Source organism: Pavona decussata, unplaced genomic scaffold, assembly GCF_977016875.1.
Source record: "Pavona decussata unplaced genomic scaffold, jaPavDecu1.1 SCAFFOLD_133, whole genome shotgun sequence".
In the NCBI taxonomy this organism is placed as follows: Eukaryota; Metazoa; Cnidaria; class Anthozoa; order Scleractinia; family Agariciidae; genus Pavona; species Pavona decussata.
In genome coordinates, this window is record NW_028145546.1 from 3,219,339 (window position 1) to 3,232,741 (window position 13,403).

The window sequence follows — 13,403 nt, forward strand, 5'->3', positions numbered from 1 at the left end:
TTAGAACAAAAAAAAAAAAAAGAAGAAAAAAAAAAAAGAAAGGAAGCTTGGAATAAATTATTCAAAGTGTAAAATTTAAGTTTCTGTGACTCAGTTTAGCCAGGATTTGAATACGGAAGGCGTCAAGTTGGTCTCAGTTTCCTAGATATGTCGCTTGAAGTAGTAAATCAATTAGATTATTTTGATCCGGCAGTAATGTTTGCTGATGTAGCTGTACCATTAAGCACTGAGTAAATTTTACTGACTGCAGGGAAAGGCCTTTTATAAAATAATGCCAAAATGTTTCCTTATGATTAATGGTCAGGTGTTTGCACTTTGTATCAGATTACAGCACGAAGAAAATGTTCACCTCAGACTTTGTCCAACCTACTTAGTCAAATATTTGATTTTTTTGAAAAAAACAAAAACAAATTAGTCTTCGTAATTTTTAATTTTCTGAACTAAACGCTGCGAAAAATTGGAAACGGCAATATTTGTTTCATTGTACTTTTGCATTAAGCATGAGTTATCTCGACTTTCTTCTGTTTCTCCTTGTTTCTCGCTCCTGGCTTGTGGACGAGGAATTGAACTCTTTCGCCTTTGCAATTTTTAATCAGCAGCAACAATGTCAAGACTGATAATTTTGGATAATTTTGGCAAAAAAGTTTTTTGACGATTTCTTGGCAAATTTTGGACGTTTTTTTAATTGGGGGGCTTAAAATCTTGTACGTAAGTCTCTGAGCTGTGAGGATTCCCAACATATGAAATTTTAAATGTATTGAACCCAAGTCCGTCAGCCGGATATGATTCCTTTTACACAGGCCGGATTCCGGCTATGGTTCCGTTGACACAGGCATGGCTGTTACGAGAAAAATTATATGTTAAGCAGAATTTAACTAAAACCTTGATTGTATGTACCAAAATATTATAAATCGGAGATCCAAATGGCAGTCCTCGAACTGTTTGCCAAGTGTTCTACTGTAAATTCGACCGGTAATGGGCTTTCACCTTTGTTTAATTTGTTAAATTGGTTCTCAGCGTTTTATTTGCATATTTTCTCTTGTTTCGTTTGATTTGAAATATTGCTGAACTCCGTTCTTTAAACTAAGCCAGATTCTGTATTTCCTGATAGCTAGGCTAAGCGTGTTAAAATGGATTCTGTAGCTACAGTTTTCTTCTTGTATTTATCCTCGAACGAAAGAACTAGGATTCTCGTTGTTTTACCCGTAGGAGCAGTTAACATTTGCGCTTTTCGAATGGAGCTTCGTTCAAGAGCCAGTCATACTTTGCACGGGACGCTTTTTCAATCGAGTGTAGAACAATGATAAAGCCTGCTTTACCGCCACCCGCTTATCTCTAACAGCTCATGAAATATTGCGATTGAATGTTTTGGTCCGACCCATCCATTTTTTTCCGAAAATTACCTCGGTTACTATGGACACCCCGTTTCAGCGGACACTTCTTTTGATGCTAAAAGTGTCCTTAATAAACGAGTTTTACAGGTTTGACACAGCACTACATTTAAACTCCATTTCCGAATTTCTTTGGGAAATGGCTCTTTAAATAAGTGGGAAACGGGAAATGGTCCTTTAAATAACTGAGGAGAAAGTGCTGTCTTTGTAATGACATCTGCAAATGGTTAGACTTTCTCGTCTTCTCGGATAAGGACGATAAGCCGTAGGTCCCGTCTCACAACACTTATTCCTAACAATAATCTGTGGGACGTTAAAGAGCCCTTGGCACTGTTCGAAAAGAGTAGGGCGGGTGTTCTCGGTGTCATGGTCTATCTGATTAGAGCCTTTGTCCATTGACCCTGAAAAGCCCCAAGGGGGAGTGGCCAATTACATATACATACACATATACATACAATGGCCTATTGCGTACAACCTCGTTCCCAGGGTCTCTCCTCTTCACGTCCCAAGGAGCGAGAGACGTGAAGAGGAGAGACCCTGGGAACGAGGTTGTACAGCGTACAGAAATAAATGGCTCCAGTTAACTGAACCATTGAAAGCGAATTTTTATTGATCACTGGGCCTGATATACAAACATGAAATTGTTTATCACTGGGCTAGCTAAAAACATCCTTGTAAGAAATATATGTACCCTTAGGGATGGTTCACTCGTTTGCCTCGTTGTTAATTATTTCATTTTATTTATTTATTCTCTGCTTAGTGATTTATTTAGTGATTTAGTTGTCACAACTCTTTCAATTATTTTAAATCATTCCTTTTGTGGAAAACGTAGATCTTGTATAATGACAAATTGTTGAACATTCTTTTGGCTTTCAACTGGCATTAGTTGCAGTTTAGACTGAAAAGATAAAAAAATAAAGTAAACAATTAGACTTTGATTAGTTATATAATAAAAATTATTAACTATTCAAAACAAGCGTACCCTGAGCTACTCTTTAATTAATATCATTGTCCGCGCGCAGAGTGGTTATCGATTGAGTTCCGTAGAACCAAAACCAAAGTTAAATTATTACTCCCACCAATCGCAACAGACATAAACCAAACGATGAACCAATCAGAATTCAAGGCAAATACGTGTAACCGGCGTCAAGCGCGGGAAAAACGCGTGTGATCGATCAAGACTGCACGATTAGATGGGATCTAGTTTCCCATAGGTTAAGAACGTGGCGCGAATTTTGCTAGCCAATCACAGAGCACAGTAAAGCAAAACTTAACGTAAAATTCGACACTCAATTCAAAACCTCTATGTCTACCAAGCACGGAATCCGCCGGAACAAAAACACGTAACTGTGTTCATGAATTACAAACTAACAGAGCTGAATTCATTAAGCTTCCCTGGGTAAAGATGCTGCCTGTGTAAGTGCTGTCTGAATACGGAATTCTGTTGTTTAGTACCGTACTTAGGAGGTACGGACCATTTGAAAAATGATTGGGGGTGGGGGTGAGGGGAATAGCGGAGAAATGGCAGAAGGAAAATTATATAGAAGAAAAGTACATATTCATGCTCAAACATTTAAGTTAAGTGAAAAAAAATAACAAAACAGGTGGTTCGAAGCGGATTCAAAATTTTAGCTCAGACCAATGGAATCAATGGACTGGAATGCGTTATATATTCAAGGAAAAAATTGTGCAAAGGACTCGACAACGAAACCCATCACAGGTAATGCGCCAGCTAAAACGTACCACCGAACCGGCCCGCATCGCATTCATGTTTGAATATCAAGTGGAATTCATAAGTGTTGGGTTTTAGTCCTTCGTCCTCCCACCATTCTGGCTCCGCTTCGATTCCCAGAATTGGTGTCACATGTAGGTTGAGTTTGTTGTTGGCAATTCGAAATCCATCTGGGAAGTGTCACTAATTAGTGCTCTGCGCTAAATATATTGACATTTCGGGGACGAGGGCATTTGATTGATTGATTGATTGATTGATTGATTGATTGATTGATTGATTGATTGATTGATTGATTGATTGATTGATTGATTGAGCGAGGTCAGCCAGCTAGGGGAGGAGTACAGGAATTTAACACGGACTACATGGGGTGGAGACGAGTCCTGTAGCTCAGCACTGGGCCATCCTCTCTCCCCATGTTCAAATACTTACTTTAATGGATTGCAGTTGCAACAGGTTTTCATGCAGCCGTCCTTGTACCTCCTGCTCCTGCACTCTAATCGTAGCTTTGCCCTTTCACAATCCATTGTGTTTTCTATGTCCTCGCATTGAGGCCTATTACCTATAATAAATAGAAAAACAATAAAACCTACTTTAGTATTTAAAAAACTGCCGAAGAACTGAAAAAAAAAAAAAAAAGGACAGTCTCCGTAACGAGCCCTTGCGTTTTTCTAAACAAGTAGACTGTTTGCAATTTTCAAATAATTGTTTGCATTTATTAATTGACATTTATTTCAGAAACTGAGGACGATATGAGGGACTCATGATTGGAATCAAAGTTGACCAGACGCAAAACTGCGAATTATCCCCTGGAAAACAAACAAATACTGTTTCAGAACCAAAAGAATATTTAAAGGAAACAAATTACTCTATCGGAAGAAAGTCCGAACTTAAGGGTGCGTTCGATTGACCCTATTCCAGAATACGAATACATACAATGATGACATGAAATCCCTCATAAGAAAGGTTTTATATTAGGAGTTACTGAAGTACGAAACGGCTCTTCATTTATTATGTGTCAGCCAAAGTTTGCAGAAATGCCTTCCCAAATTACTAAAAAAAAAAAAAAGAAATCTAAAAGCTATTCCGCTTGTTTTTATTCCGGAATACGGTCAATCGCGAATGCAATTTAAGTGATTTGGTGTCACCTTCAGTCAAGATCCTTGTAGCTGGGACACTCATATTGATACGTTGTTACGCAAAGCTCGCTCCAGCTCATACATAATAAGAGTCTGTAAACGTTATTGTTATTCACTGAATGAGCTGAATGCCTTATTTAATAGCTTAATAATGTCTTTATTTTGATGTGCTATTGAACTATGGGGATGTACGTTCGAATGTAAATATCTCAGATGCGATTGAGATGTACAAGTTATTTAATATACACCTGTGAAAGACATTTTGAGCGCTAGGGATAAAGACGCACTATAATGGGAAAGGATCCAGTCACAAAAGACCCCAATCACTGTCTCTACGAATTTCTTCCTTCGCAGAGAAAAAGGATATTATGTGACTGCGGTCATAATTACATTCTTCCTCGTGTTCGAACTGGACGTTTTAAGAGAACTTTTCTGACACAGTTCCGAGTTTTATTTATTTGCACTTTTGTAACCTTGCACGTTTGTTGCAGGTAATGTTTTTGTATCATTTATCATATATTGTTAATAAAGACTTCTACTACTTTCCTATATTGTTTGGAAGGGGATGAATTTTTACTGCATTTGTGTTGATTGTTAACTGAAGGGAAAAGGCCTGGGAACGAGGTTGGGGGCGTCCTATCCCATGATTTCTTCGCGGGCTTTCAGTCAGTCAGCGTTTATTTTGCCTTTTCTCTAATATATTTATAATTAATCGCTTGGCTTTGCTCCTGGTTTTGCCATATCCTAAATGGAGCATCTACTTCTACCAGATTTTCGCAAACCTGTGAGCCAGGTATCCGGTAACATGAACATTAACAAGCGAAAAGCCTTGCAGAGTGTACAATGACAGCTTCATTTTTAATCGACGGAAAACGAGTGTGCAGCAAGCCGAAGAAATGAGACTTAGCTAGCTCCAGCAACAACCGACAATACAAATCTGGCCACATTTAAAGCACGACCGGAATTAAAGACATTCAGTTGCACGAAGACTACCACACTCTCAAGTAATTTTCGCCTCAGATAAGGTGTTTTTTTCACGATTCTGGAAAGATGATATTTCTCTATCTATAATCTATGTTAACTTGGAGAAATTGTTTAACGTTCAGTCTCCAATGTTAACTAACAAGCTAAGGAAGCAACTTTCCTTCGTCACGACATTAAAGTCGAAAAGAAAAAGAAGGAAAGAAAGAAAAAAAGAAAGACAAAAACGCGAAAATTTCTCATTAATAAGCTGCTTATTGAACTGGTTGTTTAAAGAGGTTGGCCTAAGACTTATGCTGCTAAGCTTTGGGTGCGTTTCTTTGTGATGATCCAGATCAGGATCATGGTGCATGAAAGGAATCTGGCACTCTGGGGAAGGATTCGTCGGTTCCTTTGATGCACCCATCCTCGGCGACCCAGGGGCAGTTAGTCGGTTAGCAGAGATTTTCGTGGGCGAAAGCTTACTCTTTTCGCCCACGAAAATCCCTGCTAACCGACTAACTGCCCCTGGGTCGCCGAGGATGTGATGCACCATGATCCGAGTGATCTTGGACCATTGATTTTGATCCGCATCATCTCAAAGAAACGCACTCTTAACTTACCCCAGATACAGGGATCAGTTCCACACGTGACGTCACATTGTCCTTTGTAGTGTTCGCAATCGTTGAAATTCCAGGATGGGTCGGGATCGATGAGTGAATCACAGTTAGGCAATTTGTCCTTGCAATCTGTTGAACATCGGAAAGTAATCACGAATGAGGAAAACACTTTTGGTGCAGTCATTTTATTATTAATAATAAATTTTAATTTTTAATTTTACTTTCAATATCGTTTGAGAAAAATTTGCAAGAACAACCACAGCTAATTTCCATAGAAGCAATGAAAATAAAGTCATCATACAACATCGCTTTATTAGCTACGTTGGCATGAAAAATAATATTTTCCCACTTACCTTCATCCTGTGGCTGTTCTCGATAGAGCCCTTCCAGAAATGCTCGCTTGAATCCCTGTGAGGAGCCAGCGCGACTTAAAACTGCAAGTAATAGATCCAATATAAAACAAACATTACAACAACAACAACTTTATTGGCCAACGCAAATTACGGTGATTGAAAAAAAATTGAAGCCCCGCAGGTAGTTTTTGAGCCATTCGAGATGGCTTCAAAGAAGACGGAAGATATTGAAATAAAAGAACGAAAACAATAACTCTACTTCAGTTATCGCCGTGAACTCGTCATGAAATGATGACTTAATATTCATGATCAGTACTATTGAGGGAGATTGAAAAATGACCGTATTTTAAAAAATCGTAGTACCGGGTTGCACGAGGCACACAACTAACCTACAAAGTAATTCAGTACGTTTATAAATGAAAACCCTTACTTTCGTACAGTTTCGCACAGTTTCGGACCCAGTCCTCTAACAGAGAAACAAATTCAATATGGCGAATAACCACGGACGGATGTTGGTCTCGCTTCTTCTCGGAATTAGCTTTAACACAATTGCTTTCGAGACTTTTGTAGTCCTTTTTTATCTTTAAAAGAAGCTTCACTTCATGATTGGTCCATAGAAACGCATCTGCCTTGTTTTTGGCTTCCTTTGACTCCGTTTTACGTCTTTTTTATGTGATTTAGTTATGTTTTCTCGCTCTTTCGACCGGCGTGTCGTGTCTTTGAAAACTCTAAACATGGCGCCAAACCTGAGAGACCACTGAAAGAATTTCCTTGGCGTTATCCCCCTACGCATGCTCAATAGACTGGTTGTAGCGTTTTTGATTCTTTGTCCGTGTGGACGGAAACATCTAGATGCGTTTTCGTGTAGACGGGAACCAAGGCAAATTCCAGTACCGGCTTGACCTATTTCACCAACTGTGTGGGTCTTGCGTGCATAAATACACTATAAATACATAAGCCAGTTACTGAGTGATTAAGGGTTTGTTCTGTTTTGTTTGTTTATCTCTTGCGGTGCGTACGTGTTTCAAAGGATTGGTTTTCACAAAAGCTGTACGTTTAAACTAACAATGATGATAGATAAGGAATTATTAAAACTTCCCAATCAGCAGTAGGCGATACGGATTTGAATGCTATCCATGGGCCCGAGTTAAAATTTAACTTGTTGGATCAATGGATGAACGGATGGAGTTGACAGATAGACGGATGACCTGATAGATGGATGATTAGATAAATGGATGGATGGATGGATGGATGGATGGATGGATGGATGGATGAACGGTTGGGTGGATGGATGGATGCCAGCAACAAGCTATACTAAGAAATGGATAGCTATCAGATCAACCGAAAAAAATCTCCTATTTGTGGTGCATACCGTTCTTCCTTGTGACGGCATCCTTCGGAGTTGTTGGCATCAAATATAACTTTAAAAGCTAATCTCGCCAATTACTTTGATGGACGCACGATAAACCGACGTACAGAGAAATCAAATAGAAGAAAGATCCTCGCAGTTACTACGCAACTAAAGCAGTTGCTAAAAGAAAGCCTGAAAAAAATTCAGTTGCGTAGTAACTGCGAGGATCTTTCTTCTCTTTGACCTTTCATCCGCAGTTCAAATACATGTTTCATATATTTGCATTTATGTACAGAGAAATATTAACATGTAATAATTATCCCACAAGCGCGCGTTAGATTTGCCTAAATACGTGCTTCGCGTCTCGTTGGCGTCTGAAGCATCCCATGTCCAACAAGCACTAGTAGAATACTATCTGCGGTTTTATTAAAAATAACCAAGAAATTGCTAACATTTTTTTTCTTTTCGCTGATTCCCTTTTGAAAACACAACTTGAAGACTAGTTGTTAACCGCTATTTTTCGAGCATGGTATAACGGCTGATATTCCACGTAGGCTAAGCCACTCAAAACTCAGGAATCGCATTATCAAATGATCACGTTGCAATACTGAGCGAAAAACCGTTAAACAATATTGTCTGATATTGAATTTACGGTATTTCCAGATAACATCTTTATTGGAACATTTTAACATACGTTATTTTCAATATTTCTTAACAATTTAGATTTTAATTCAGGTCCAAAACAACGTTAATCTAAGCGGTACTGAACACTAGATAGCATCGTCTCCCCCCTCAACACCGTAAAGTGGTCATCCACTTTAAGAAAGGTAAAGGAAATTAAACTTTCTTACTTACTTCTTGGAATTGAACTCGAAGAAACTTCCGACAGAAATGCAGTTGTTGCCAGGAAAACCATCAGGAACACTGCAAACCGTTTTCTCTGCCTTGCCATCTTGGCGCGCGATTGTTTGAACTGAACTTCGTCTCCGTCACAGATATATGTATCACCATTTATAATATATATTGGTTTGCTCTAGCATTTATAATATCTTGTTATCATTATATCTGATTCATTTTGACTGATTTGTTCAATACCTTTGAGTTGTGAAAATCCGACATCCGAGTTGTGAAAATCCGACATCCGGGTTGTGAAATCCGACATCCGAGTTGTAAAAATCCGACATCCGAGTTGTAAAAATCCGACATCCGAGTTGTGAAAATCCGACATCCGAGTTGTGAAAACCCGACATCCGAGTTCGGTTACTTCGTTCAGAGCTAGCATATTGGGTTCACAGATATGTGCGACTCCCGCTGTGTCTATTGTGTTGATAAAAGCCTTCAGATAGTTTTGCTTTATACAAGCATGTCTTTAAGCGATTTTCCTTTTCTATAAGAGAATTAAGCCTTGGTGTGAATGGGGAGAGGTATAAGGATATATAAGGAACCTCCCTTGATCTGTTCCTTATATACCTCTCTTATACCCCATTCACACCAAGGCTTAAACACGTTTAAAAGCTGTTTAGTTAAACACAGTTAAAATTGTTTCCTTCATAAAAGTTACTTTCGGATTTTTGTCGACTACAGATTTAGCACAAATGAAAGCATAAGTTAAAGTTTGCTTGAATCCTATGTCAAAGCCAATGGTTCAGCTTTCTGTTACCCATTTTCATTTTGTTAAACGTGGTTTAATTAAACATGTTTGTTGGTGTGAATGGGGCTTTAGTAATGGCTAGGTTTATATTAAATGCCATTAAATTCGTTTTTCAAACATAGCAGTGATGGTTGAAATTGTTTCACAAAGGATATAATTTTCTTGTACACTTTCTGTTTTTGTATTGGAGCTTTTTTCTACCTGCCAAGTGTACTTCTGAGAGGAATTTGTCCACCAGACTATTGGGATAAGCTCTTGAGATCCTGCGTGCTCTATTTTTTTTAATGTTCTCCTCAAACGTAACTTTAGAAGAGTTTGTCCTAAGTCTCCTAAGATCTTCTCCTTTCACGAAGCCTTTTTTTTTCGCCCGATGGGTGGCAACTGTTGTAACTTGTGTGCTGAAATGTTTCAGTAGGTTTGCAATGCGTGCGCACATCCAGAATCGATTTTTTTTCTAATCTCTCTCCCTTATAGACTGTTGTATCCAAGAATGTTGTTCCTAATTGTGAGACTTCAGCCGTAAATTTTGTAGTAGGGTGGTAAGAATTTGCGTGCTCAATGAAATGCTCTATTCTTCTTTGTTTGCATCTTACAAGGAAAACCAATCTGAGCCGAGTTGCTCGAAGCATGGTTAGCGCTAACCCGGGTTAAATACCATAACAACCTATAGGTTTTAATACCTCTTAACCAATGGTTAGCGCTAACCATGCTTCGAGCAACTCAGCCCTGGCATGTATCTCTAACCATTTGTTTGTCTAGTGGCTGATAGTTATTTCTATCATCCAATTGTTTCTTGCCCTCATTTTTACAACTTGGATGTCGGATTTTCACAACTCCTATGTCGGATTTTTACAACTCCGATGTCGGATTTTAACAACTCGGATCTCGGATTTTCACAAGTCAGATGTCTGATTTTCAAAGACTTCTATTTCGGATTTTCAACAACTCAGATGGCACCTACAAGCTTCTGTACAACTCAGATGGAACCTATAAGCTTCCGTATCTAACCGGCCAAAACGCACATAACTTATAAGGGAAGTCCAGATATTTTGGCGAAGTCTCTAGAATGTAGAGTGTTTAATAGGGTACATTATTTCGGCAGACCAGACCAATTTGCTTCAGCATGTACCGCCGCTCGGAAAAGGAGCGGGTGGGAATCGAATGTCTCGCGTCTCTGGCGTTGGTTTCTGAAACATCCCATATTCAACAAGCGCAAGAGGAATACTATCTGTGGTTTCATTAAAAATACCCAAGAAATTGCTAACATACTTCTTTTTCTTTTTGTTGATTTCTTTTCGAAAACACAACTTGAAGACTAGTTGTTGACCGCTATTTTTTGAGTATGGTATAACGGTTGATATTGCATGTCGGCTAAGCCAATCAAAACTCAGGAATCGCATTAACAAATGATCAAGTTGCAATACTGAACGAAATACTGTTGAAAAATATTGTCTGATATTCAATTACATTTATGGTATTTCCAGATAACATCTTTATCATTGGAACATTTTAGAATACGTTATTTTCAATATTTCTCAACAATTTAGATTATAATTCAGGTTCAAAGCAAGGTTAATTTAAGCGTGATAAGCGGCAAACATATAGATAGCATCAGTGCTCAGCACGTTGATGTTTGGTTAACATTTTCGCCTTAAATCTAATCACATATCAAAACAAAGCTTAGAAAAGAAATCTAGTCGACGCCATGACACACTTATTGAATTAAAATACCAAAAATATCAGCACGCGGGCAAAATAACATTCGTATCCCGTAAAAGTTTAGAGTAAAAAGTGAAAAAACTATGTGGCTTTAATTTGCTCTGATTTTCGGTTCATGTAATAATTTTGATGGCCGCTTTCCTTAACCTTGAGTTTTGTTCATGTTTTTGTTTTTGTGTACCCAGTTTGGCCGAAGAGCTGTCTTCTGAAATTCAAGGCTGATGAATTGCTCAAAATGAAAATGCTTTACATTGTTTGTGTTATTTTTGCTGCAGAGCTATGAATTCGACATATATTTAATTGAATGTCGTCATGCGGCTTGCATACCGATTAACATTTTTGTAGATTAGTTTCATCCCCATGATAGTTAGTGCCTTATTAAGTGTAATACGAATAGCGTTGATAAGGCGTGATATGGCAGCTTATAATGGAACAAATACAATATTTGCACTGATAGAGCTGTCTTCGGCATCTTGTTTAGTTGAAGCAACAAGAAAATCAACTGAAACTTAATAGATTGTCCAGGTTTACTTCATCGTCCAAGTAAATAAGGAATGACCAAGAAACAAGACACAACAACGTCAGTCCAGTAATAGACCTATTCGGCTAACGCAATGTTGTACCCAATTCAAATCCTTTGGGCATAAAATGTTTTATTCTAAGTATTTCCATATCATTTAAATGTGAATGCTACATTATAATGCAAATGCAATAAACAAAGAATCTTAACCCCGGGGTTTCTGAATTGGGTACAACATTGAGTTAGCCGAATAGTCGATCGAATAGGTCTATTGGCTCTCGGCCGAACATCATAATATTCAAATGCAACTGTTTTCGGCGGAAAGTCAATTCAACAGACGTCTAAAGGCCTTGTCACCTCAAAATTTAATCTAAAAACAACTTTCCTATAGTTATCAAGCATTACTACGTTCGAGAAATGGATAGATCAATGCCTTTTGCTTTCGAGGCCGAAAAAAAGACGATGTCCGGTGTACTACGAAATAAGGCCACCTTCTGCACGATTCTTGAAAATTCGCGCGGTAAGATTCCTTTCTCTTAAATATCCGTGTCCTAGCTTAGCACTGTGTTGTGGTCTTCCACTTTAAGAATGGTAAAGGAACTTAAACTTCCTTACTTACTTCTTGGAATTGAACTCGAAGAAACTTCCGACAGAAGTGCAGTTGTTGCAAGGAAAACCATCAAGAACGCTGTAAAACGTTTTCTCTGCCTTGCCATCTTGACGCGCGATTGTTTGAACTGAACTTCGTCTCTGACACAGATATATATATCACCATTTATATATATTGGTTTGTTCTGGCATTTATAATATCTTGTTATTTTTTTGTCTGATCCATTTTGACTGATTTGTTCAATACCTTTGCTATTATAAACCTCTAGCGCGTGTCACGTTTATAGGAGACAAAACAGCGGATGATTTAACCCTGTTGAAGATTTACGTTCGACATCAGACAGACCAATCTTACCGGCCAAAACGCACATTACTTTATAAATGAAGACAGTATTACTTTACAAGGGAAGTCCAGATATTTTAGGGAGGTCTCTATAATGTCGAGAGTTTAATTAATAGAGTACATTATTTCGGCAGACCAGACTAGCTTGCTTTAGCATGCAGAGACGCTCGGAGAAGGAGCGGGTGGGAATCGAATGTATTGCCCCCGCGCGAACTACAAAGCTTGTGGTTATTGGATATCGCTTCTTAAATCGTTTCTAATGTCAACATACCAAAACAGTGGAGACTTTTCGGACAAGGATGGAAGGATCAGTCAAAGGGCGTGGAACAGAATTAACAACGTACCAGAAATGTTTTGAAGTGAAACAAAACTGTCACGACGAAAGAGCGCTTATGTTCAGTGCATAGTTGCTAAAGGGAGTGTTGAAACTTTTCACCTTGTATGAATCCTTCTAGGAATCCGTTCATTTATTTTAACAAAATATTATCCTAAATCTTTTCGAAAACGTGACCAAGACATCACAAACAAAGAACTGAGAAATATGACACTTGAGTAAAGTAATATCCGTACGTCAAAATTAATGCCAGCCAATTCCTGACGACCAGACTGTACCGGTGTGAAAAAAAGGCGGCAAACATACGGAGTATTGAAAGAAATTATTTTATCCGCTACCCGCTCGCAATATCGGCTCCTCACAATCTGTAGCTTGCGACATGGAACAATCTATATTAGTTCTAGAAGTATGTGCGGCGTGTTTACTTCGTCTTGGAGAAGTGACTTAAAGCCGGATCGTTTATGCAAAGTGGGTAAAAAATTCTCACCATACTTAACTACTTTCATTTATAATCGTATCATCATTCAAAGCAGGATTAATATACCGGTAAAGGAACTTTCGACAAACAAACAAACAGAGAGTTGAGATGTTATGTTGTAACTTACGTTTTACGCCCACACACAACGAGAATTTTCTGTTTTACAACTGTAAATATAAATATTGTAATTATATTTTATAGCTCAG

General features: G+C 38.3%; 1 protein-coding gene across 2 annotated transcripts; it reads right to left on the reverse strand.

Moving 5' to 3' along the window:
• Window positions 1-1,976: 1,976 nt before the first annotated feature.
• LOC146468268 (uncharacterized) lies at window positions 1,977-12,186 on the reverse strand. 2 transcript variants are annotated; one of them, XM_085124819.1, is made up of 5 exons: window positions 12,053-12,186; window positions 6,193-6,273; window positions 5,843-5,968; window positions 3,553-3,682; window positions 1,977-2,289 (listed from the first exon to the last, which is right to left on the reverse strand). In XM_085124819.1, exons 1-5 carry the CDS (start codon window positions 12,147-12,149, stop codon window positions 2,274-2,276), a joined length of 450 nt encoding a protein of 149 aa, XP_084980945.1. In that variant the 5' UTR covers window positions 12,150-12,186; the 3' UTR covers window positions 1,977-2,273. The 2 variants fall into 2 exon arrangements, with proteins under 2 accessions (XP_084980945.1, XP_084980944.1); XM_085124818.1 differs by lacking the exon at window positions 12,053-12,186 and adding an exon at window positions 8,399-8,709.
• Between the last annotated feature and the right edge of the window lie 1,217 nt (window positions 12,187-13,403).